Genomic DNA, 24,830 nt, shown 5'->3' on the forward strand with positions numbered 1-24,830 from the left:
TTCTCGAGCTAATCTTATTAAATTCCTCTAGAATAATGTCCTAAATTTTCATGTTGATCCGAGTAATAGTTTCGGAGCTTGAGGCCAGCTAGGCTAAGTGCGTCGTCTTTAAATGCGTTTCTCTTGAAATTGTGTTTTTGAAGTCGGTTAGCATGATTTCTCGGGAACTACTCAACCGATCTTCATGAAATTTTACACAGGTCCTTGGGATACAATTTTGAGCGACTTGGACTAAGAAGTTTTTCGATTACAACTATTTGAAAAAAATGTCACGAAATTCTCTTCTTTTTTTTTGTAAAAATGTCTGCCAAAAATCCAATTTTCGGTTTTTTCTTTCGTCCACGTTCAAAGTTAAGGTTTTAATTACATGTTTTTCACTTTAGATGATCCTGTAAAGAGTTATCTTGCCAACGAGTTCTCATCTTTTTTCCGAAGGACACCGGAAATGGCGTCGCAATGGCCGAGTTTAAAATATTTTTTTCCAAAAATTTCAGAAGTTATTTTTTAATATTGTATGTAACAATAAAAAATTCGAATAAAATATTTCATTTTTTATACGAAAAAAAAATTGTTGAAAAAATTGAGGAAAACCATGTAACCACATCTAACCCACGTCCACAACGCAAGATATTGCGCTAACCAAAAGTTAGCTTCCTTCAATAAATTGATTCTTTCGTTGGTTGTATGGCATGTAGCACCGTCTTGTTGGAACCAAAGGTCATCCATATCAACAGCCTCCAATTCAGACACGAAAAAGTCGTTAATGATGACTCTTTAGCAGTCCCAATTGATATCAACAATATGAACAGCCTATTTTTTGAAGAACTATGAAACAATTACTCCAACTGCCTATATAGCATACCAAATAGTAACTTTTTGAGCATGTATGTAACATCATCTCAACAATGACTTGTGGATTATCGTCTCACCAACTGCGACGATTTTGTTTATTAACTTCCCCTCTTAACCAAAAGTTAGCTTAATCGCTGAACAAAAGTTTCTTGTGAAAATCGGAATCAGTGACCATCTCGTTTTGAGCCCATTCACCAACCTGCGACGCGCTGATGGTCGTTCGGCTGCAGTTCTCGCACGAGTTGGATTTTGTAACAACGTAAACCATGATCCTGCTGAAAAATATTCCCTATAGTGGAAGGGCATAGTTTCGGATAGACTCATTCAGGTCTTATTCCATATTCTGCTTCCTAGCTGCAATAGATTCTTTGGTGCGTACTGTACGGCGTCTCTGAGCATGCGTATTATCTACGAGGATAAATGTGATGCGAAACCGATCTATGGTTGCTCGAATTACCGACTCTGCTGGGCGAATATTAGTCGAAAAGACTAACTCCGAAAAGTTTATTGCCTTATTGAAAAAAACAGTTCTAAAAAAATACACATACATACATGTGTTGTTTGAAGATGGGGCTAGTTTTCGTCCTTTCTTCATGGTCCATGAAATCCCAAACTATTTGTCCCTTCTTACAGTTTATGTGAAAGAGCTCCCCAACGCTTGAGAACGACGTGTGAGAGACCGATTTAGGTCTTCCTCAATTGATGCGCTAGCGGCAGCAAAATTCTCAAAAAATTTTCCACTAGACGCTCAATTGTTGATCTGACAGAGCGATTATGACGACCATAAATTGAATGAGCGCTCTTAAAGTTGAGGCCACTGACTCCGAATTTCGGTAGTAAATTTTAATAATTTCCATGATGAAATGGCAAACCTTACTGAAGAGAAATGTCAAAAGAGCGGGAAAAAATATGACGTCGTTTGCTGTTCCTATCGGTCTACTTTTGTAGGGTTCATGTTGAAAAATCCGTTACATATGTAGTCACAGCTATCTAAATATAAGGATAGTATACGTCTACTCTTCATGGTTCAAGAAATCCCAAACTGTTTCGCCGTTCTTATAGTTTAAGTACGTGGAAGTGCTCACCACACTCCCGAAGTTCCCATGTACTTATGTTAGACATACGCATACTGTTGTTTATTAAACTACACCTGCCTTGAAGTTATCCGAACTAACAAACAGATCTAATATTTTTTTGCATTACATAAATATGCTCATAGGAGTGAGAGAGAGAATCTTATGTTAGAAATTTCTTCATATTGGTTAGAAACGAGTATCGTGCAAAGTGGCTGGGGTAAGATAGTTTGCACTTCTTAGATATTTGAGTACTTTGATAGCCGTATAATACATATTCTACTGCTATTACTCACATATTTTCTTTATGATCTTAAATTTCCGAACACTATTTTTCTTATGCGTCTAAATTTCATATTTGAAATGCTTTTTAAAACTATTAATATTGGAAGTTTTGAAGAAATCGATGGAAATTCTCAACCGGTTGTTAAATCAGCCATTTTTATTCAACGTTATTTCCTTTTTGAGCATGAGTTCACAATTGGGCAACACGGCACATTTAACTGACAAGTAATTATAACTTGACAGCTGTCAAACGCAAACAGTTGTCAAAAATGTGCCAGCTGCCGTTGCGGGTCGACTTTCCTACAGGCCCCATATATTTATTTATATTCTTACAGCTGGAAGTGAGTGCAACATTGCAATCTCTGCCACACATTTACGACTGTTCTCTGCACCTCTATTTTCGATATTTTATTTTTTGCATCATCATCAACATAAACAACAATACTAGATACAGTATACACCTTCCTATCAGCGGACTTTAATGTGTTCAAGTGTTTTAAATGTACAGACCACGTCTACAACTCTGTATATTTGTTTGGGCAGTACGTTTTGGAATATTTGAAAAAAAAAACGAAAGAAGTTAGAAAAAATAAGCAAAGGAGCCTTGCAGTTTGGATGGCGGCGCAACATATCGGTTCGACGACTATAACTTGAGTGGTCTAATGAAATATGCGCTTGGGTGGCACAGGCGGAAGAAGCAACACATACAGCTGAACAAGCAGGCGATGGCGGACAGCGGACTGCGGAACACTTGTGCCGGCCGCTACAGCGTTCCATATTTTATGCCGCGTGAGGCGGCGGAACATTTCCTTTCGCATTGACAGTGCTGAGAAATTAAAGTGTTGCAGATTTTAGAGTGTGAATTGACTGTGGTGGCGATGCTACAACAAATTAACAAATTCATCTCATTACAATTGATGACAAAATCCAACATCTGCCGTGATTCATCTCGGCGGCTTTAACTGCGCACCGTTGGGACGCTAGCGAGCCGGCGATCATCCGGACGCGACCACGCCATGGCAAACTCCCTTCTAACGTGTCATTTGAGTGGTGGCGGTTTTAGCAATTGGATAGAAAAAAAATCTCAACGTTTCCGTCATTAATCAGCGATAAAAGCTTCTAATGCATTTCGGCCTGTCAATGTTTTGTGTTTTACTATACGTCGTCGTCGTCGAATTTGCGTTGTGACTCTCCTTGACGGCAGCGGCCAGTCGGCCGGCCGGCCGGCTTGTCTTGCTTAGCGTTAGTTAGCTTAGTTGCTGCGCCGGGGTCTGGCATTTTTTTATCGTTATTTGATTCCGAGAATTTACGACACTCAAGCGGCATTCGCGCGTTTCGCCAATCCTAAAAAAGTTATTAAAATTCAGAATATGGCTGAGGTGATAAAATGACAGCACAACACCCACATATGGACAAACGAGCGGCGCACACAAATGCACACACATGCGCGCGGCGAGCGAGGCGGCGAGGTGGACGCGAACGCCAGCGAATGCATGTGCCGACATGAGAACGCGCCGTGTTGCTATGTGTACATGTGGCTTAGCGGCGCACGCATGCGCGAATTTCACAAACCACTGCACTAGAAAAACAACAACAATAACAATAATGATAGCAACAAAAACAAGTGGAGTATTATAACAAATAACTAAGCAAGGCTTACAGCAGATTAAAAGAATTGGCAATTTTTACGGCGACATTCGCGCGATACTCGTTCGTTGAATGAACGAAAGAGTGGCGGCGCGGCGCAAAAGTAAAATAATAAAAGAAAAAGTCCACAACACACAACAGGAAAAGGTAAAAGCAGAACGTATACAAAAATCGCATGCAAATGCAAACAAGTCTAAATGAGTTTGCCGCCGCTGACCCGCGAGCGCACCGCAACTTCCACGGCCTAGGCATTGGTTGTTGTATGCGCATGTTGTTGGTGATTGCGGTTCGTCGACGTCGTCGGTCGGATATGCGGTCAGTAGCAGGCCGCGCTTGCCATGCCTCTTTGCCGCTTTGAGCCAAACGAAACGGTTTCGGAGTGGGAAATACTTTATTTTGATATAAATTAATGGATTAAGTCGCATCAAGATGCATCGAATGGGGCACAGCTTGGCGGCCAATGCTACAAAAGCAAAGCGAAAACAAATAAAACAAGTAAAAACGTTAACTTCGTTTATATCGAAGCTATAATACCCTGCACAAGTGAAGAAGTTTCCATACAAGAACATAATTTGGTTGTCATTTTTCAGTTTGTATGGCAGCTATATGTTATTGTGATCCGATCTGAACAGTTTCTTCGGAGATTGCAATATAGCTTTAGAAAATAATCCATGCTAAATTTCGTGAAGATATCTGTTCAAATGAAAGAGTTTTCCATACAAGCTCTTGCTATCGATCGCTCGGTTTGTATGGTAGCTATATGCTATAGTAACCCGATCTGAACAATTTCTTCGGAGATTGCATAGTTTTCTTAGAGAATTATCCATGCCAAATTTCGTGAAGATATCTCGTCAAATGGAAAAGTTTTCTATACAAGCTCTTGCTATCGATGTTTCGGTTTGTATGGTAGCTATGTGCTATAGTGACCCGATCTGAACAATTTCGTCGTAGATTGTAGCGTTAACTTGGATAGTAATCTGTGCCAGATTTCGTGAAGATATCTCGTTAAATACAAATGGTTTCCATACAAGCACTTGGTTCCCATCGTTCAGTTTGTATGGCAGCTCTAAGTTACAGGGATCCGATATCGGCGGTTCCGACTAATGAGCAGCTTCGTGGCGAGAAGAGAATGTGGTCAAAATTTCAAATCAATATCTCAAACACAGAGCGACTAGTTCGGGTACTGGGGGACATGGCTAAAACGACTCAGCTCGTCAAGCTGATCATTTACAATATATACTCCTACTTTTTCTTCCGGGTCTTACAAACTCTCTGATAAACTTAATACGTATATACCCTGTGCAGGGTATAATGATAGCCAACAAAAGCAAATACACGCAATGGGCAAGAGAAAATTAACGAGACGACGCAAATCAGGTACCGCCAGCGACATCACTACTGTGGAATTTATTTTAAGGATTGATTTTTTTCACAGCCCCGCACCGCTGCTTAGTTGTTTTGATTCTTTTCAGCGCAGTATGAACAAAAAAGAAAAAGGAAAGCAAGCAAACAAATATCAGAAACATTTACGGTTGAATTAAGCAATAAATGGGTTGTGAATGCGAAAAATGACAATATCCAGTGGCGCGCCGGCGCAGCGCTGGTGTGAATCATCGTCGCATATATCGGTTTTTGTTCGTTTGTCGTTGCGCCGTTTTCTTATTTCAATTTTATGGCGAAGTTTCATTAATAAACATCAAATTAATCCATTTAAGTGATATGAAGCGATCTTTTTCTTGTAGAAAAATTTCTTAATAAATGTGCTCGTGTGGCAATGAATAAGTGGTGACCTTGAGTTTGTACGCTAAGGACGTAAATATGTAGAAGCTCATATATATGTATATATATATGTAGTCACAGGTACGTAGGTGTGAAGATTTTATACAGAAATTAATAAAAAATTATAGGTGATTCGTATGCGAATGCATCGCTAAGTGACTCAATTTGAGCAAATGTGGCGAATCAATATTCCATTTTGCACTTTAAGGGTGTCAAGACTGCTAAATAACGGAAATAAAGTTCTTGATGAATGGACGAAGTCAATATGAGTCTCCCATGCAGTGTTTGGACTACTTACTTCAAAATACTTCAATTCGTCATCTGAATAGGTGGTCTATTAGTCGAGATCTTCAATTGAAACCAAACAAAATACAGCTTGTGGAAGAACTGAAGCCGCTCGACATTCCCAAGCGACATCGCTTCAGCTCTTCGGCTCTTGAAAAGTTCCAAGAAGATTCAACGTTTTCGAGGCAAATTTTGTTCAGCGATGAGACCCATTTTTGGCTCAATGAGTATATAAACAAGCAAAATTACCGCGAAGAGCAACCTAAAGAGACTCAAGAGCTGCCATTTCATCCAGAAATAAAAACGGTTTAGGGTGGTTTGTGGGCCGGTGAAATCATCGGTCTACATTTCTTCAAAAATTATGCCGATGAGACCATTATCGCGCCATGATAACCGACTATTTGATGCCAGAAATTGAAGCTCGTGATCTCGGCGACATTTGATTTCTACAAGGCGGCGCCATTTCCCACACATCGCATCAATCAATGAATGTATTAAGAGAAGACTTCGGTGGGCAGATAATTTCATGTTTTGGGCCAAGATCGTGTGATATCACATCGTTACACCTTTTCCTGCGGGGATATGTAAAGTCTAAAATCGATTTAGACAATCTCGATTTCGATTCAGGCCTTGGAGTAGAACATCACGCGTGTCATTCGCCAGTTACCAGTCAAAATGCTCCAACGAGTCATCGAAAATTGGACTCACCAGATTGACCACCTTGGAAGCAGCAGCCAACAACTAAAAGAGATAATCCTCAAAAAATAAATGCCAAAGATTTATCTTACGAATGATAATAAACATTCCCCGTAAAATTTGAAGTTTATGTATTTTTTATATAAAAAAGTAGGGAATCTCGATGTGGATCACCCTTTAGTAGTAAACTTACTGCTTCGAAGTGCAGCTGCTTTCAGGGAGGGGAGTATTCACTCCTACAGCAAGGCGGTAATACGAGCGTTGAGCTTGCAAACTGTGCGCTCAAAGTAAGTCAATATGTGTCTAATCTCACTAGATACCTCATCAAGCGACAGCATTATCATTCTCGTTTAGGTGCCTGATTATAGCGAAAACGCTGGAAAAGTACAATCGATGAGCTCGCAAGAGGGGACAACAACTGCGATATCGTACAAAGGGATGACGCAGGAGCGTTGGACAAAACATCAACCCTTTAAAGACGACTATCATTCCGTTTTCGAGATGCAGGTCTCTGCATGGCCTCAGGAACCTTACACTGGGAGGTACCTTGACACTGGGGAGAGATGACTAATGAGATGTTTTTAGTTTAAAGTTATCTACTCATACATTATTGTAATTTTATTATTTAAATTCTAATATGCATCTGTAGTGATGACTAATATGGTTAAATATCTTAATCTCACGCTGAATTCCTCTTCGCGGTGAAATCAGCATGTTGATCCAAAGATACTGGGGTTGCAAGCCAAGGATTGTCAGATGGTTGTACGCCATGGTCGTGCCACCGATTATCATAAATGGAGCGATGGCTAGGGCTCCGAAAGCATAGCGACTTCGGTAGGACTTCAACAATCGCACCTGCAATGATTCGCCTTCATCTGCGTGACGGGTGGCATGCGTACATGTCCACCGCTTCAACTAAGTAGTAATCAGTCAAGTCGCCAAAGACACACTGTTCCAAATGACAACAGAAGGGTTTGGCAGTGGTAAGGTAATCTCTTTCCAGCGCATGAAAGACTTAAGTGGCGACATACCACTGGCTTTTCTCCCTACGGATAGCATTACCAAAAAGGTTAACTTCACTGAGTTGTTAAAAGTTAGCCTCAGCAGTAAGGTCGAATGGATTGATTCCACTCTCGAGCTACTGCTTAGAGACAGTACAATCAAGTGGTACACCGACGGCTCGAAAACGTCGGAGGGAATTGGCGCAGGGATTGCAGGACCACGCACAAAACTTTCCACTCCTATGGGTAGAGGTCTTTGCTACAAGTCAAAGTTTAGAATTTAAACTTCAGTGCAACCGTCTCAATGTACTTATAGCTATACTAAGCGATAGTCAAGCGGCACTCAAAGCGATTTCCACGTAGGAGATCAAACGGCTGAATAGTCTATGAGATCGTAACCAAGCGCACCTTATTTTGGTGCCAGGTGCCGGCAATGAACTGGCTGATGAGCTTGCCCGCTCCGCAGCATCCACCAGCATGGCAGGAACGGAAACTTTCATTGCGGTGAGTCCCCTCACCATAAAGGAGCTGCTCCGCAATGATAAAGCAGTGGGAGGGAGGGGGTATTGGCAGCATCTCCAAGGCATGCGCCATGCCAAGTTGCTAATGGGTGGTTACAACCTGATAATGTTTAAATATGTAACCAACCTCTCAAGGGTAAAACTCAGGCTACAGAAGCACTTATTTAAATGAGCCTAGCTTCTTGTGCGAATTGCCAGTTCTCCGACTTGGAGTCTGAAACACCAGAACACCTGCTAATCGACTGCACAGCAGTCTGTAGACGCAGATTAAAGGCCCTTGGATCCATGTTTCCAAATAGGGATCACATCGCCTAAAAAGCACCTAGCAGTATATTGGAATTTATCACTTCGCGAGGGCTAGTTGAGACGTTGTGACTTGGGAGAGGGCACAATAGATTCTAGATCGCGATGCAATCCTCATTTACTCATTTAATGTAACATATGGGAGGAAAAATTGTGAACAGCGATAAAACAGTGTCAGTTAAAACTACTTAGCCGGTCTTAGCGAAGGTATGAGTTAAGAGAACACATGAAAAGGAAGGCGACTTTAGAAGGCGCCATCAAAACAACAATTTCGTAGAAAAAACAAACAAAATTTAAAACTAAATATGCCTAGACTTTATAGCATAAGTGCTGTAAATTTTTTCACAAGTAACTACTATTTATTGTCATGCCTTTCATTTGTTTAGAACAAACGATTTTTAATGGAGCCATGCGCTTTGGCAAACATCTTCTGAAAGCTTTTGTCAACTCCTGACACAAAATCAAGCAAACATCCTCTAAAAGCGACTGGATGGATGCTTCCTACGTGGCATATTAACGCTCACTGCACATGGTATTCCCACTGCTGGAGCCAGCGCAAAGGATGCGCAATGTAATCGATACGCTGAGCAAACGGAAAGTTAGTCTGGCCTTTTGTTTACGATTTCCGAGAGCGCAGAGCCGTACGACGAAGGCGTCAAAGTTGAAGGATGTGCACATTGTTAATGGTGTGAAATTAAAGTAAATTGTTTTTAGCACACGCACACACATACACACACGCACATGCTGGTGTGTTGCAGTGCACAAAGGAAGGCCACAAAGTACACCGGTAAATAAGTGTTTATTCGCATGTAAATAAAAGCACAGACAAACACAAGACATACGAGCACATGAAAGGGTTGTGTAAAATGAAGGAGATAAAAAAAAAAATATATTCAAGAAATACTGCGGCCATTTAAATGAGGTGTTAATAGCAAATTTTGCAATATTTGTTCGCGAATGTCGCTTTCTGGCACTTTCATATGAAGGTGCCACACTTAGCGGTATGAACCAGTCGCGCACTTATTATTAATTGCGTGTGTACATAGGTTTATATGTGGTCTGTCCGATAAGTACTCAGTCTAGTCGTCGGATGGCGCCATTATTGCAAGAGAAACAAGAGATTGTCGCATTTTCGTCAGCTACTCTCAAAATTTCGTCTGAATCGGAAAGAGCTTACGCGTTGTTATTGTAACGGATACCTAATCCCCGTTTGGTTGGTAAAGATTTGATAAGTGGTCATCGAGGTCATTCAACGAAAGCCCAGGAAACGCGCTGTTTCGACGAGGTCGGACCATTGGGAGAGGGGTGTCAGATGAGTAGGGTTAGCAGGGCATGCAAGGAGTTGGCTAGTGTCATGCGGGGACTCGTTGCACGCTGGACATATGTTGATATTTTGGGGCCGATTCTTGATAAGAAGGAGTTGAACCTTCCACAATATTCAGAACGAAGTTGCGCAATGGTCACTCTAGATTCCCGTGGCAACTCGAACTCTTCGTCTGCAATGGGTGATAGTTTGACTCCAAGTACGCCATTCACTGAGAGGGAGTCGGTGAAAGTGTTAATGGCTCCACTGTGAATGACGGTCAGTGCATGTCTGACGTTTGTTGTGTCCGAAGTCGCATCGCTTGATGCTCCTAGGAGGCGGTTCCGCTCCAAGTAGATGATTTCTGCGAAAACACCCCCGCAGAAACTGCTTGGAGTGGAGTCCATTATGCTCCTTAACTGGAACCATACGGGCCTCACTGTGTAGGGGTTCGATGGGAGACATTAAGAGGCATCCTGTTGTAGTCCGGAGTGCATAGTTCTGACATGTCTGTAGTTTCCTCGTCGTTTCATTGCATCCAGGCGACCATTGTATGTTGCCAACTAAATTTCTTTGTCTTTTCCTCCCGACTACCGACTTAAGGATTTTATTGTGGCTCTGTACTTTGGCAATAATCGCAATGGTGTGAAGAGTGAAGGAGCACAAGCTGTCGAATGTTACACTTAAAATCTTAGAGTTATTGACGCCGAAAGTTTAATGCCATCGACTGCAATATTAAGGTCAAGTCTGTACTTCTTCGTCCAGTTAGTGAATATGGTCGCTGGGTCTCGGTGAGATAGCCGTTTGCGGCGCTTCCGCCTTCCCAGAGACCATGAAGGTTTTACAAGCTATCTGTACCGACTCCATCGTTCTGTAGCCCCTGCTGTCTGAAGTGCAAAGAGTGCATATACGACTCTGAGCACGTATTTCTTTAAAACTACACACGGCGGTAGTTTGGAAAATTTTTGCAATGTCACTCCTCTCGTAAATGAAGAGCTGTCAGCGAAACGTCAGCTGTAATTATGACAAAACTATGACATACAAAGCATATTAGGCGTCTGTTCGTCCGTGCCATGGAGGAGTAGAGGATACTTTTGCTCACCCATGATGTAATACTTAATACGGTGGTATCAAGGGAGAGATATGAATTGAGATCAGGTTGTGTTCAGCGGATTAAAGTTCCGAACTTCGGCCTTTGGCCTTCCCCTACTATAAAAAAGGATAGAGACAAAGCCACAGTTGCAACAGTAAACTTATCTTAACATGTTGAATTAACTCCAAAGAAGGCAAAGACTATCCTATCGTGCAAAAGGTATTCTCATTATATGACCAAAAAAGGCTATGAAGGTACGAGCAAAACGGTAACAGAACTTTTCTATGCCGAGTTGTTGTGTCAATTTGACACCGGACACCAAGGAATAGTATCCACCCGGCAAACCTCAAACGAAGAAGGCGAAGACTGTACTCTTGGATGGAAAGGTGGTGGCTACTTCTGTGGCTCGCAATGTGTGATCTACAACGACCGCGTACAGAAGGCCAATCAAGTTACAGGACGCTGCAATACCCAAATTATTATAAAGAAAAAGTGGTGCCATCTGACGAAGAAACAGTGTTGTTCAGCGTTCAAATTGATCAAAGTAAGTTACAAACTGTTAGCGTACATATCGTACTCTCCAGATTTGGCTCCGTTCGACTTCTTTTTGTTTCCAAAAAGGAAAAAATACTCGCGCATCATCGATTTGAGCCGCTGCTAAAGAGGTCTATCACGTTAGATCTCCAGAAAATGTATTTTAAAGTCGCACTAAAGAAAATATGCCACAACTGGATCAAGTGTTTTGAACCAAAAGGGGACCATGAGGTTCGCCGGAGGTCTACACTTTTTAGTTGGGCCAAAGAGTTTGGAGCAACGCTGGATCAAGTTTATCGACTTAAAGAGAAATTATAGCAAGAAAGGAAGTTGGGACACCACTGAATCAAGTGTTTTGAGCCAAAAGGAGACCATCAAGTTCGCCAGAGGTCTACACTGGGTCAAGTGTATCGCGTTAAAGAAAGATTACCTCGAGAAATTTACGAAATTTTCGCTTTCCTTTTGTGTTCCAAGTACAAATCGGATGTATGTATATGTTTTGTGCGTGTTTGAGTGTTCTTAAATATGAGAGCATATGTGCGCCACGAACATATGTAGGTATATATATATCTACATGTATATACATATGTACATGACGCATTTGCATTCTCCACGCTTCAAAAGCAAACAGGCCCAACACGTCACAATACCGCAGCGAAGGAATAAAAAATTGCTGGGAAGCAGGATGAAGGTATGGTAAAATATGAGAATGCATCAGTACTAATGGAAGCCGGCAATAGCTGTGAGGCGTCTGCTGAACAGTACGAAGATGAAACGCAGTCATCAAATGGAATGGGGCGCATGTGCGCATGTGTGTGCGTATGGCGTATGTGGCGCAATGTGGAAGGATGATAAAATTGAAATTTAAATAAATAAAAAAGCGAACGGCTTTTGCAAACACAGCATGTCGTCCGCGTCAGAGCAAAAACTTGCAAATAAACAGTAAACGAAGTAGTGGAAAAAATTAAATATATATATACATATATACTATATATATGGTATATACATATGTATATATGAAGCCGACCAACAAAATTTAATAAAAGCAAGGAGACTTAAGGATACGGTGGCAAAAGCAAACCACCTCAAGCGTGTATGGAGTCAACCGAGATGTGGCCGAAGAATTCAACTAAAAAGCGACGAGGCCATGCCGGCCGAAGCGAACAAGAACAACAGTACAACAACAAATAATAATAAATAATATAATAAATAAGCGACAGCGGGGGTAAGAGCAAGTGGCAACACAAGAGTTAGCAGAAGCGGCAGCAACACTAAGAAGCAACAACAACAACATCAACAACAATTTCAAGAGCCAAACAAAGCCAACAGCAGTTCTTTCTAGCTGTTACAAAAATTATGAACAATTCATTTAACACCCCAGCAGCAGCAGCGGTGGCAGCAACAACAGTAGTGGCACAGCAGCACGGCGAAGCAAGCGTTTCGCAAGAGCAAGGCTAGCGGCGTAGCGCGGTGCGGTTAGCTAGCGGTAGGTTTAAGCTTTTTTCAGCTTGGCTGTCTGCGAAGAATGTGTCAGCGTTCGATATTTTGCGCGGGTGCCGAGGCGTTGCTTGGGCCATGCACTTGTCCGTTGGCACGAAGCTCCGATTAAGCGCACCTCAATCGAGCAAATGCAACAGAATGCCGCAAAAGCCAACAACAACGCAGACAATATGTTGCTGTGCGTTGCTCCGTTTTGTTTTTGCATGTTAAATTTAATTTTTGTAAATTATTATATATATTTTTTCTTTGCGGGCTTTCACTCTTACGCTGCGGCTACCTCGGCGCACAATATCAGCAGCAACAACAACATTACCAGTGTAAGGTGCCCCGAACATAGCGCACTCAACGATCCCGGCGTAAATGAAGTGAACGCATATCCAGTTTAAACTTCACACCTTCTGAAATTTCGCTTCGTTGGTCGCTCACTCGCACTGTGCCGTTCCTCCGCAGCTTGGAGCTCGAAGCTCTGGCCGGCCCGGTGCTTTACTGCTGTTATTGTTGTCGCTGTGCGCATCGGTGCAGTGAAGTGTGCGCTGTTGATCGAAGTTGTTGCAGTGGCAAAGGCAGGTGGTGGTGGTGGCGAAGCGACGCTGCCGGGCGGCGACGGCGGTAACGGTGACGGTGGCACTGGTGTTGTTAGTGGCGGCTATGGTGCAGTGCGGGTGAACACGTTCTGACGCTGGTGTAGAATTTCAAAACCCAAAACTTACTTGACTGACCGACCGATCATTCTAGCAGACAGCAACAACAACTATAGCAATAACAACAACAGCAGCGGCAGTGCCGGCAACAGCATGGGGTTTGTGTGTGACGCTGGTGTCGTTTCGTCGCTGTCGTGGGAGCTCTCTCATATGTAAAACAATGCATATTTGCACAACGTATTACCTTTCCTCGTTCACTTTCACACTTTTAGTGGGAATGAATTTACGGTTTACCTGTGCTGTGTAGTGTTTTTAATTTAGTCAAACATCACATATTCCATACAACTAATATACTCGTATGTGAATATGTTTGGGTATTTTCGGGCATAGTGCAACAGAACTACTGACGTTTTAGAACTAATGCTGCATTTCAGCCAACTTAATGATAATAGTAGTGAATATGGCGCTAAAAGTTTTACAAGACGCTGTGCTTCTCCTTGAAGATGGGGCAAATAAAAGTTAAGACACCTTCATGGACTTCTTTATGGTCGTAGGCACCGCTTACGTGGTTATAGCCGAGTTTACCACACGCCGATTGGAGAATCCAAGTGTAGCGAGATCCTTTTCTACCTGGTCTTTCCAACGACGGGGAGGTCTTTCTCTTCCTCTGCCTCCCCACGCCGGGTATTGCGTCGGATCTTCTCAGAGCTGCAATGTTTTCATCCATATGTACGACATGACCTAGCCAGCGTAGCCGCTGTCTCTTAATTCGCTGAACTATTTCAATGTCATCGTATATCTCGTACAGCTCATCGTTTCATCGACCACAGTATTCACCGTTGCCAATGAGCAAAGGACCATTTATTTTCCGCAGCACCTTTCTCTGGAAACCCCTAACGCTGACTCAGCAGATATTGTAATACAGCAGGACGGGGATGATGACTAGCTTTTAGAGTTTGGTCTTTGTTCAGCAGCTCACGACTTCCGGCCTTAGACCAAGTACTCCCAAGTACCAAGATTCTGGCTAGCCAAAAAAACATCCGTTTGAAGAAAAGTTAAAGTGAGAAGGCAAAGCATCCCTCCCCAGGGTTATCCACTGGGTTTGGGACGCGCCATGTAAATAACACCCCCAATGAAAAGTCGAACATGGCTTTGATTGCAATTATTTTAAAACCGAAATAAAAATAACAAACAACTTCTACTTTAATTTAAAACATTCTTCTGAAAACTGTAGAACCAAGTAGAAAAATATGTGACCGAGATGAGGCGGCACTAACTCACACCGGATGTTTTGCAAAATAATATAAAAAACAATTTCTTATTTTTAAGGACATAAGTGAAGAAAGAAAATTTTTAATAATTAAAACGTCAGAAAATACTCTGAAATATGTAATGAACGACCACGCAAACCTAACCCCAAAAAAATCTTTAACAATTCCATAGAATAGTTAAGACTAAAAAAGCTAGGAGAGTTAAAAAAGTTTATTAAAGTTTCGCTGCGATTACTTTTGTTATTAAATCTGAAGTCTAATATACCAGCCAGTAATACAGTGGCCTGAGAGGAACAACTCTACCTCTACTCTTTCTACTTTTAGGTCAACAACACCTGTACCTCTTAGAACCCGCCTTCTGAAAGTACCATCGGCAGATTACAGCACATGCGCGGAGGATGATGAGACACTACAACATTACTTCGGTGAATACCCAGCTATTGGACGGTTTAGGCGGCATATCTTCCACGACTCTCAATTTTACAACTTAAAAGGTATTGGGCATTTAGCGACATTTCATATATTGAACGGGAACGTTTAGTTGAACGGGGTTAAATTAGTTAAAACTTGAGAGCACAATGAGAATAATGATGGTTTAAATGCGGCTGCCAGCGGTCAAGTGTTCCAGTGCCGCGCTTTTCAACCAACCAACGTATATTCTCATATTATTTCGGAAAGGTTTATCCGAATAGACCACGTACAGCACGCAGGAAGAAAATATAGCAGCCGTAGCTGAGAGTGTACGCGAAGACAGTGGAGAGTCGGTTCGGCGCCGTTCGCAGCAACTCGGACTGACGTATGGAAGGACTTGGCACATTTTGCGTTGAGATCTTAAATTGGAAACATACAAAATACAGCCTGTGCAAGAACTGAAGTCGCTCGACCCTCCCAAGTGACATCGCTTCGCTCTATGGACTCTTGAAAAGTACCTAGAAGATCCGACGTTTTCGAGCCAAACTTTGTTCAGTGATGAGACCCATTTCAGGCTCAATGGGTATGTAAACTAGCAAAATTGCCGCATTTGGCACGAAGAGCAACCGGAAGAGATTCAAGAGCTGAAGTTTCATTAGAAAAAACAACGGTATGATTTGATTTGTGCGCCGGTGGAATCATCGGTCTATTTTTCTTCAAAAATTGATGCCGGTGAGAACGAAACCGTCAATGGCGACCATTATCGCGCCTGATAACCGTCTATTTGATGTCTGAAGTTGAAGCTCGTGATCTCTGCGACTTTTGGTTTCAAAAAAAGGGCGCCACTTCCCACACATCGCATCAATCAATGGATTTATTCAGAGAACACTTCGGTGAGCATATAATTTCACGTTTTGGGTTGGTCGATTGGCTACCAACATTATCACACCTCTAGACTTTTTCTTGTGGGGATATGTAAAGTGTAAAGTATATACGGACAATCCCGCTTCGAATCAGGCCTTGGAGCAAAATATCACACATGACATTCGCCAGTTACCAGGCGAAATGCTCGAACGAGTTATCGAAAATTGGACTCAACGGATAGACCATCTGAGACGTAGCCGCCGCCAACATTTGAAAGAGAAAATCTTCAAAAAAAAAAAAAAAATGCCATAGAATTTTGTTTTGAATGATAATAAATATTACCCATAAAATTTGAAAATTTTGTGTGGTTTCTTTAAAAGGGTGGGAACCTCGAAACGGATCACCCTTTATGACTTATATCTAATTGAAAAAGATATTGTGTTATGTATCTAAAAATGTTCAGGATGATGAGAGGAGCTGAAATTCGAATGACTGTCTGTTCGTCCGTCTGTCTTTAAAACCCAAAAAAAGAGGTTTAATGTACATTTCACCTAAGCCATTCAAGCCATAATAACCAAATTTGCTCAAGACAAATCACTTAAGCGCCCTAACCGACATTTTAAAAATGGATGAAATAGAGCCCACTCCCCATATAACTGTTCATTTAAAAACTATTTAAAATCGCGTTAAATCAGTAAATAAATACGCCATAGGCATTAAATTTTACAGCTGAGATAAGAGAGGGCTTTATAGAAGCCGAGGTCAAGAATGAACGTTGGACATGGCACCTCCCACATTTCGGTGAAAAGTCATACCTCAGGTCCTACTCGACCAAATTTCGCATTCTATATAATGTTACCTTAAGTTTGTTATATTCCAATGTGAGAACGAGCGAAATCGGACCACAATCACGTCTACTTCTCATCATACATATAACTCAATTTTAAATTCCAATGAGTGTATCGGGATAAAACTTTTGCGGAATACTGCGCTTAAAGTATATCAAAAACTGACCAAAACTTTTCAAACCACATGCAATCGAATATGCGGATCAAAGTTACAATTGCAAAATTTTTATCGAAAATATCGGTCCATCTGTGAGACATATTATGAAAATTCAGAGAGAATCCTTTCCTAATAATAGTAACAAGCATACAGGCATAGCAAAATTATTTGAATTTTCATATTTTTAATAGAAAGATTTCGAAATTCCAGTTGACTTTATACCGCATATAGAAGGATTGTCCGGAAAGTAATAGGTCTGATTTTCTTCCTCCACGACTATACTTCTTAGCCTGCGCTCACCGACTGGACTCAGTACAGATCGTACCTAACTAACGAACAACCGGCTGGGCAGTTGTCTCCGAGCACCTGGAGAGACAGGACAAACATTTTCGCGTAACGTGTTTCTGTGAGTTCTGCAAGCCGAAAATGCAGCGTTCGTTAGAGCAGAGGTACGCGATTTAATTCTGTGTGAAATTCGCTAAATCTGCGATAGAGACATTTGATATGATCAAGCAGACTTATACAGATGTTGCTTTCGCAAGAGAGTTTCGGTGGCAGCAGGCCTTTTGGGAGAGCCGGAAAGAGGTCGCTGATGAAGACCGTGCTGAGTGACACTGGACATCAAAAGCATCGTCCATGAATTTTTTCCCCCTGGACAAACCATCAACGCCAAGTTTTACGGGGAAGTTGTCAAGAGACTCAAATAAAGGGTCAATCGGCTCCGACAAGACATCGCAGCCGATTGGAAATTGCACCACGACAACGCTCCGGCTCACAACGCCTTTCTTGTGAACAGCTACCTTACCAAAGCCGGCATTCCAACGCTTCCGCAAGCCGCCCTACAGCCTAGATGTGGCCCCACTGACTTTGTTTTGTTTTCTTGCCTGAAAAGGCCGATGAAAGGTAAGTATTTTGAGACGTCAGAGGGGATCCAAGCAGCATGCAGCTCGGCTGTGAAGGCTATTCCGCAAAATGCCTTCCGTGACGCCTTCAATGCTTGGAAATTGCGCTGGCAGCGCTGCATCGACGCAGAAGGAGCCTATTTTGAAAGTTAGTAGTTAAAGAATTGTGAGTATTGGTTCAATACATTTTTTTTAAAACGACTCAGTCCTATTACTTTCCGGACAATCTCTGTTTCAGCAAAAATCGGTTGAAAACTTGCCCTAAACTTCAAATAACTTACTAATCTTTGACCCTGGCTTTTATCTTGGCAAGTTGCAAGAGTTTAAAATGTTCGGTTGACCGGAACTTAGTCTTTCCTTACCGGTTAGAAAATTTATAACGGGTGATCCAAGTAGAAGTACTTTTTTACAAAAGCTTTTTCTGACAGGTAATAAGCATTTCCCATTGAAATGTGTGTTTTCTTTAAAAAAGTAGGGAACCTCGAAATGGATCACACTCTATTAAGATCTCATTTACTTAGTATGAATCACTTTTACTATTATTTGCTTAGTTTGCAATAAATTGCACAACTTTTGTTTTGGCATCTCAATTTTTACTAGCGTTACTTGTGGTATTCAAGAACAATGAGACTGCCATGGTCTAACCAATTTGTCTAAACACTCTATTTTACGTTGATTTATGTATATTTATAATAAGTTACTTGTTATGGAATGCTACTTTAAACAACCGTTAACTGAGTAAGGTTGCAAACATGTCACGCACGGCCACGCCACTTGAACTTGACATTTGGTACCATAAATTATCGCACATACTGTCCCAAAGGCAATTATTTAATATAAATATCTGCAATAAGTATTTATGAAACCAACGCAAGACTACAATGGCTGGCGGTCGCTTGAAATGCAAGTTTATAAATAAATCAGATAAAAATAAAATAAAACTAAAAATAACTGTAATAAATATAGCATTTCACTGCTGGCGCTAGTTAGCCAGTTAAAGCTTGTATGAGAATGAAAATCAAATTGAATAATTAAAATGGAATGCACTTACCAACTTGCAATTGTTGTCGCTGGCAGCAATACCACGCTTGCATACTTAGTTGCATAAGAGCACATTTACATACAAGTATAGTTCAGTAATTTTGCTAATAAGCGCACTTGCAACACACACATATGTATGTATGTACTATATGTTCGTATGTATCCGATCCGCCTTTGTACGCCTCTGTGCCGGCCGTGTCCATGTCAATTCGTTGGCATAAATCATTTTAATGCAAACAGCGCTTAATCGTAGCAGCATGTATACACTACTCTGTATACATATATCAGCAACATGTTGCCAGCAACACACATTCGCACACTCACCTCAGTGGATTTTCATTAATTTATGCCTGCCAACTGGCCAAGTGCAAGCCAAACGTCATCTGTTGACACAGCAGCCGTGACCAAAGTAACACCTTATTTGCGCAACAACAATAACAACATTTGTTGGTGAATTAGCTTGTGCAAGTATTTATTGCCATTTTAGCGCAACTATTTGTAGTTTGGCGTAGAGCGTTGTGTGTGGTGTGCGTGTGTTGTTGTGTGTCGCCGCCGCCGCGTCAGTCAAGGCTGTTATTGGCGCCTTTAACGGCTGTTGGATTTGCTGTTTAATTAAATGTTGCATTAAGTAGTTTTGCTGCAATTAGATAACAGAATTTGTGTGCGGTGTTAGTTGGAATGTGTGAATAATATTTGCGGCTACTGTGCGATAAATCGCTGAAATGTGCATAAATAATTAAGTACATCCGATATGCCTTTGATATTTATATATTTACATATACATATGTACATAAATAATATATATATATTTTTTTCTTTAAAATCGTGTTGAATTGACCAATCGATTATCTACATACGTGCGTTCCAAAGTAAACAGGACTTTTTGAATATTTGGCGCCATCTATATATATGTCGACTGGTGCGTTAGAATTAGCTATCTTTATCGATTGTCCAGTGAGAATTTCATGACATTTCATCGATTGGAAGTGAAGTTATTGCGTTTTAAGTGTCAGTATGTTTGTGTTATCGGTGCGAAAATGAGCTTCGAACAAGGAGCCAACATTAAATTTTGTTTTAAAATTGGTAAAACTTTTACCGAAACGTTTCAATTGATGAAACTAGCTTATGACGATGATTGTCTATCCCGTAGCAGAGTGCACGAGTGGTTTCAATGTTTTCGAAGTGGTCGTGAGAACATAAATGACGATCAACATGTGGGCCAAACAAAATCCGTGATCACTGGAAATTCCGTCGAAACTGTGCGTGAATTCATCAAAAATCAGCCGAAATCATCATTGAAATAAATGGAAATGGAATTGAACATCTCCAAAACATCGATTTATCGCATTTTGACCGAACATTTGGGCTTACGAGAGGAGTGTGCGCGGTTTCTTCCGTACAAATTGATTGACGACCAAAAATTGCTCAGAATCCAACATTCGCAGGACAGCTTGTGACCGATTATTTGACCAAAAATCACAATTTAACCATTAGCCACTCCCCGTATTCACCTGGTATGCCCTGCGACTTCTTCCTTTTCGGAAAAATGCATTTGCCTATGAAAGGAAAGCGTTATGCCGACGTAGAGGCCATCCAAAAGGCTTGCACCGGCATACTGGCGGCCATACCGCCAACGAGCTAAAACATTCGTTCGACATGCTTTTAGACCGTGCAAAAAGCTGTATTAAAGCAGAAGGGACTATTTTGAATAAAATAAATTAATTTTGCCGAAAAAAACATCTGTTCTGTTTTTTCTTAAAGGTCCTGTTTACTTTGGAACGCACCTTGCATAATCTAGCTAAGATTTAACCATAAATGAAGCTGTGAGAAAAAATCTCATAAGAATTATTAATCTTGATTTTATGCTCAATTCAATTCAATTCATTCAATTCACTCATTTGGTTTCAAAATCATCTTAGTTCATAAATATTCCTTTCTATGGCACTACCATAACTTCGTGTGTAAAACATTTATTAATTCAAGACTTCGATGTAACCCGATAAGTTCTCGAAAATATGATTGCCTTAAAAATATCCCTAACTCGAATTTAAGAGTCTAGGAATTTAAAAATATAATTTGTTTTTTCAAACTTCCATAGCTTGCAATCTCTCTAAAAGAAATCTTCAAAATTCAAGGTATTTTCAAAGCCATTTTAATGTTCTGACAACTCCATGACCTTAGTCTGAACTCAAAACTTGAAACGCGCTTTCCTTGAAACTACTTTTTTCAATGCGGTCGTAACGATGCCTCAAATTCTAATCAGTTCTCTTAATTAATATGAGTATTCTTTAAGTGTCTCTCTACCGTATGAAACCTGAACAACTTTTATTTTGAAGTGTTTTTATATTTAATTTAAAATTAAATATATCGAGAATAAGTTAAAAAATTGTATTTTGTTTTTTTAATTTTTTATTTACAGTTTGGTTGCTTTATACGATTTAATGACTTTGGACTAATCAAGAAATGCGCAGTGTTTGATTTTTGAAATTATCTACTTCAAAAACCGCGTAACTCTATCAAATTTTTATTGATTTTGGTGAATATTTTGGTTATGACACGCGTTCTTGCTCGACTCGTCCCGACAAAGCTGAAGTTTTACCGAAAAGAGTACCATAAAATTCCTATCCCACATTCATGGAGAGCATAATAACTGCCGATGAGACATGGATTTATAAGTTTGACATGCAAAAAAGTCAACAATCATCGGAATGAAGGGAAAAAAACGAGCCGAAACCAAAAAAACTATGCCAAATCAAGGTGATGCTCATTGTTTTCTCCGATATTCATAGTTTGGTGATTCATGAATTTGATCAGGAACGACAAACGTATTGAGGTGTTTGCGACAGAACATCCGTCGAAATTGGCCGGATTTGTGGAAGAACAATTCATGGATTTTTCGATGCTAATTTACCATCAGATCGGGCCACTATTGTGACCGACAGATTTGGTTCCTTGTGATTTTTTCTTGTTCCCTAAACTGAAATTGTCGCCGTTTTATGGCGAAGAGTTAAAACAAAATTCGCTAAAGGCGCAATCCCAAAAAGTGCTTATGAAAAGTGTTTCGAGGTCTGGAAAAATCGTTGGTATAAGTGTATGACATTTGGAAAGGATTACTTTGAAGCTGACAAAATAAATATTGATTAATAATTAAATATTTTGTGGTTTATTTACATTTTCGATAAATCTGCGGAAGAGACATTTGATATGATCAAGCAAGCTTTCCCAGACGTTGCTTTAACAAGAAATGGTTTGTTTCGGTGGCACCAGCCATTTTTGTGAAAACCATGCTCATTGTCTTTTTTGATATCAAAGGCATCGTCCACCATAAACTTGTTCCTCCTGGATAAACCGTCAACGCCAAGTTTTACGTGGAAGTCTACAAGAGACTCAAACGAAGGGTCAGTCGGGTCCGACAAGGCATCGCAGCGATTGGAATTTGCACCACGAACACGTCGCGGCTCACACCGCATTTCTTGCGATCAACCCGTCAATAAAATAAAGAAATAGGTGCTTGAGAATCAACGATTCACAGTCAGAGATCTTATTGGCATCGTTGGAATATCGGAAGGATCAGTAAAAACCATTTTGAAGGAACATTTGGGCCTAAGAGAAGTGAAAATACGATTGGTTCCAAAATCACTCAATTTTTTTCAAAAAACATTGTTAAGGTCTGTGAAACAATGTTTTCCGACTACCAGGATGTCATGAAACATACAAGGTCTGTCGCAAAAGAAACAGAACTTTTTAAATATAACTGTTTCTGGTGGCGCCACCTATTGGTGGGTATATGAAATAAAAAGTTCGATCTCTTGTTGACATTTCGTAAAAATTTTAAAACAATTGGATAACAGATGTTATCAAATATTAAATTTTGTTTTAAAACTTTAAATTTTTGATGGAAAACGTTTACTGAAAAATTTCATATGATGAAAAAAGTTTATGGCGATCAGTGCCTACCCCGTAGTAATGTGCATGAGTGGTTCACGATCAGAAGAAGCCGAAAAAAAGTGATTTTTACCTATTTGGAAAACTTCATTTGCCTGGTTTCAGGATATTTCAGCTATCCAAAAGGCGATTTTTTTAACAGTCCTGTTTCTTTTGCGACAGACCTTGTATTATTACAGGCGATGAATCTTGGATCTATGCTTACGACTTGGAAACAGACGATCGATCAACCGAGTATCGTGGTAAAGGTGAGCCGAGCACGAAAAACCCTCGTCGAACCAAGTCAAAAATCAAGTATATGTTAATAGTTTTCTTCGATTATGCATCGCCGCATACTGCTTTGATTCTTGGAGAGTTTTTGATCAAATTTTCAACGGTGCCGCAATCACTTACTCGCCTGATTTAGCTCCGTGTAACTTCTGGCTATTCAGCAAACTCAAACGACCGCTTCGGGGAAACCGTTTTCAGTCAATTGAAGAAACGTGCATCGCTACACGCATTGAAGGCTATTCCGGATATTTACTTTAACACTGCTTCGAGCATTGAAAAAACGTTGGCACAAATGTATTACCGTCGAGGGGGATAACATTTTGAAGAATAAATTAAGAATTTTAAAATTATGCACAAAGTCTTGCTATTTTTTGCTCATATTAGTATGTATGTATGTACATACCATATTACTGATATAGAATGAGTGTATTGAGCAGAAAATAATCTAAATAAAAAAATTCCAGTTTTTACCAAATTTCCATATCAGAAGTTCGAATCAAAGTCAATCGCGTTCATTTTCAAAACAATGCTTATATTTAATAATTCAACAATTTAGTTCAATTACGCTAAATCAATCAGAGGTGATTATATTATTTTGTGCGTGTGCGACTGACTGCGATTATTGACAAAGTTTTCGTTTCGCATAGCTTGATACTCGATCACTTCAAAATGGCAAGGTTGCTGATACAACACATTTTATTTATAAATTTCGCGCTTTTCGGATATGTGGTTGGTACATTTGCACTTTTGTTTTCAATATATTTATATATATAAAGTTTTACGCTTTTCAAGCACCCGACAGTTATACCCACCAATCTGGAATGTGATTTTAATAGAGAAGTTTGCGATCCCTCCAAATGCCTGTTGCAGCAGGGACGTGGAAAATTTAAATACCTAACTGCAGCCTGTAACTTCATAAAGCCAGTGAAAGCTTTATTGGTAAGGGCATATATATATATATATATCATAAATCGGTACTTGTACTTCATTCATTCACAGATAGATATTGAGTTATTGCGCCGCAACAAATTGGGTAATTACGAAAGCCTGAATATGCGGGCATCCGTAGATGTTTGTAAGTGGGAAATGGTTAAAGGTGGCAATGTCGCTATCAATAATATCATGGCAATGAGCTTGCGCAGATTAAGCAGCATAAAGTGTCCACTACGGGTTCGTATGCCGGAACTACGTTTTCATTTTTTCTTTGTTTACTATTAACTCATTCCAATTTACCAGGGTAACATGAATGTAACGCGTATGCCATTATGGCTTTTCATAGTGGAAGGTTTTCTTCCTGATGCTGAATATAAAATGTTCGTTAGAACACACAATGATGCTATGTCAGTATTAAATTTGAATCTTTCCTTTAGTGTCGCTTCGGCGAAAAATCGAAAATAAAAGTGTAAACTAGTTACCGCTTACATAAGGTGATTCATTTAATTATACCTAAGGAGATTATTATAGAGAAATACAGTTGAATAATACGGTTACTAAGCGGTTAACATGTTTCAGGCGCATCAACCACCTCTTCGGGTGTTGAAAAACGTTGAGCTCTTAATTTTTTTTTTTTTTTTCGTGCGGGAATAAAGAGAAGTCATTCGGTACCAA

General features: G+C 40.3%; 2 protein-coding genes across 2 annotated transcripts in view; one reads left to right on the forward strand and one right to left on the reverse strand.

The window, feature by feature from the left end:
* LOC126754464 (uncharacterized) overlaps window positions 1-24,830 on the reverse strand; it is a 213,850-nt gene that overhangs the window by 135,016 nt on the left and 54,004 nt on the right. The window contains exon 2 of the mRNA XM_050466433.1: window positions 19,018-19,644. The gene's annotated coding sequence lies outside the window, so the exon portion shown is untranslated. The remainder of the gene's footprint in view (window positions 1-19,017; window positions 19,645-24,830) is intronic.
* LOC126757324 (uncharacterized) lies at window positions 22,937-24,642 on the forward strand. Its single transcript, XM_050471132.1, has 4 exons — window positions 22,937-23,951; window positions 24,015-24,161; window positions 24,222-24,392; window positions 24,459-24,642. Exons 1-4 carry the CDS (start codon window positions 23,892-23,894, stop codon window positions 24,618-24,620), a joined length of 540 nt encoding a protein of 179 aa, XP_050327089.1. The 5' UTR covers window positions 22,937-23,891; the 3' UTR covers window positions 24,621-24,642.

This window comes from Bactrocera neohumeralis, chromosome 4 (genome assembly GCF_024586455.1).
Source record: "Bactrocera neohumeralis isolate Rockhampton chromosome 4, APGP_CSIRO_Bneo_wtdbg2-racon-allhic-juicebox.fasta_v2, whole genome shotgun sequence".
Classification (NCBI taxonomy): domain Eukaryota; kingdom Metazoa; phylum Arthropoda; class Insecta; order Diptera; family Tephritidae; genus Bactrocera; species Bactrocera neohumeralis.

Excerpts from the sequence above, each read along its gene's own strand:
- LOC126757324 (XM_050471132.1), top strand. The coding sequence starts at position 23,892 with ATGGCAAGGTTGCTGATACAACACATTTTATTTATAAATTTCGCGCTT. Across the intron at positions 23,952-24,014 it reads TCGCGCTTTTCGGATATGTG|CACCCGACAGTTATACCCAC; the intron begins GTTGGTACATTT and ends ACGCTTTTCAAG. Across the intron at positions 24,162-24,221 it reads AGCCAGTGAAAGCTTTATTG|ATAGATATTGAGTTATTGCG; the intron begins GTAAGGGCATAT and ends ATTCATTCACAG.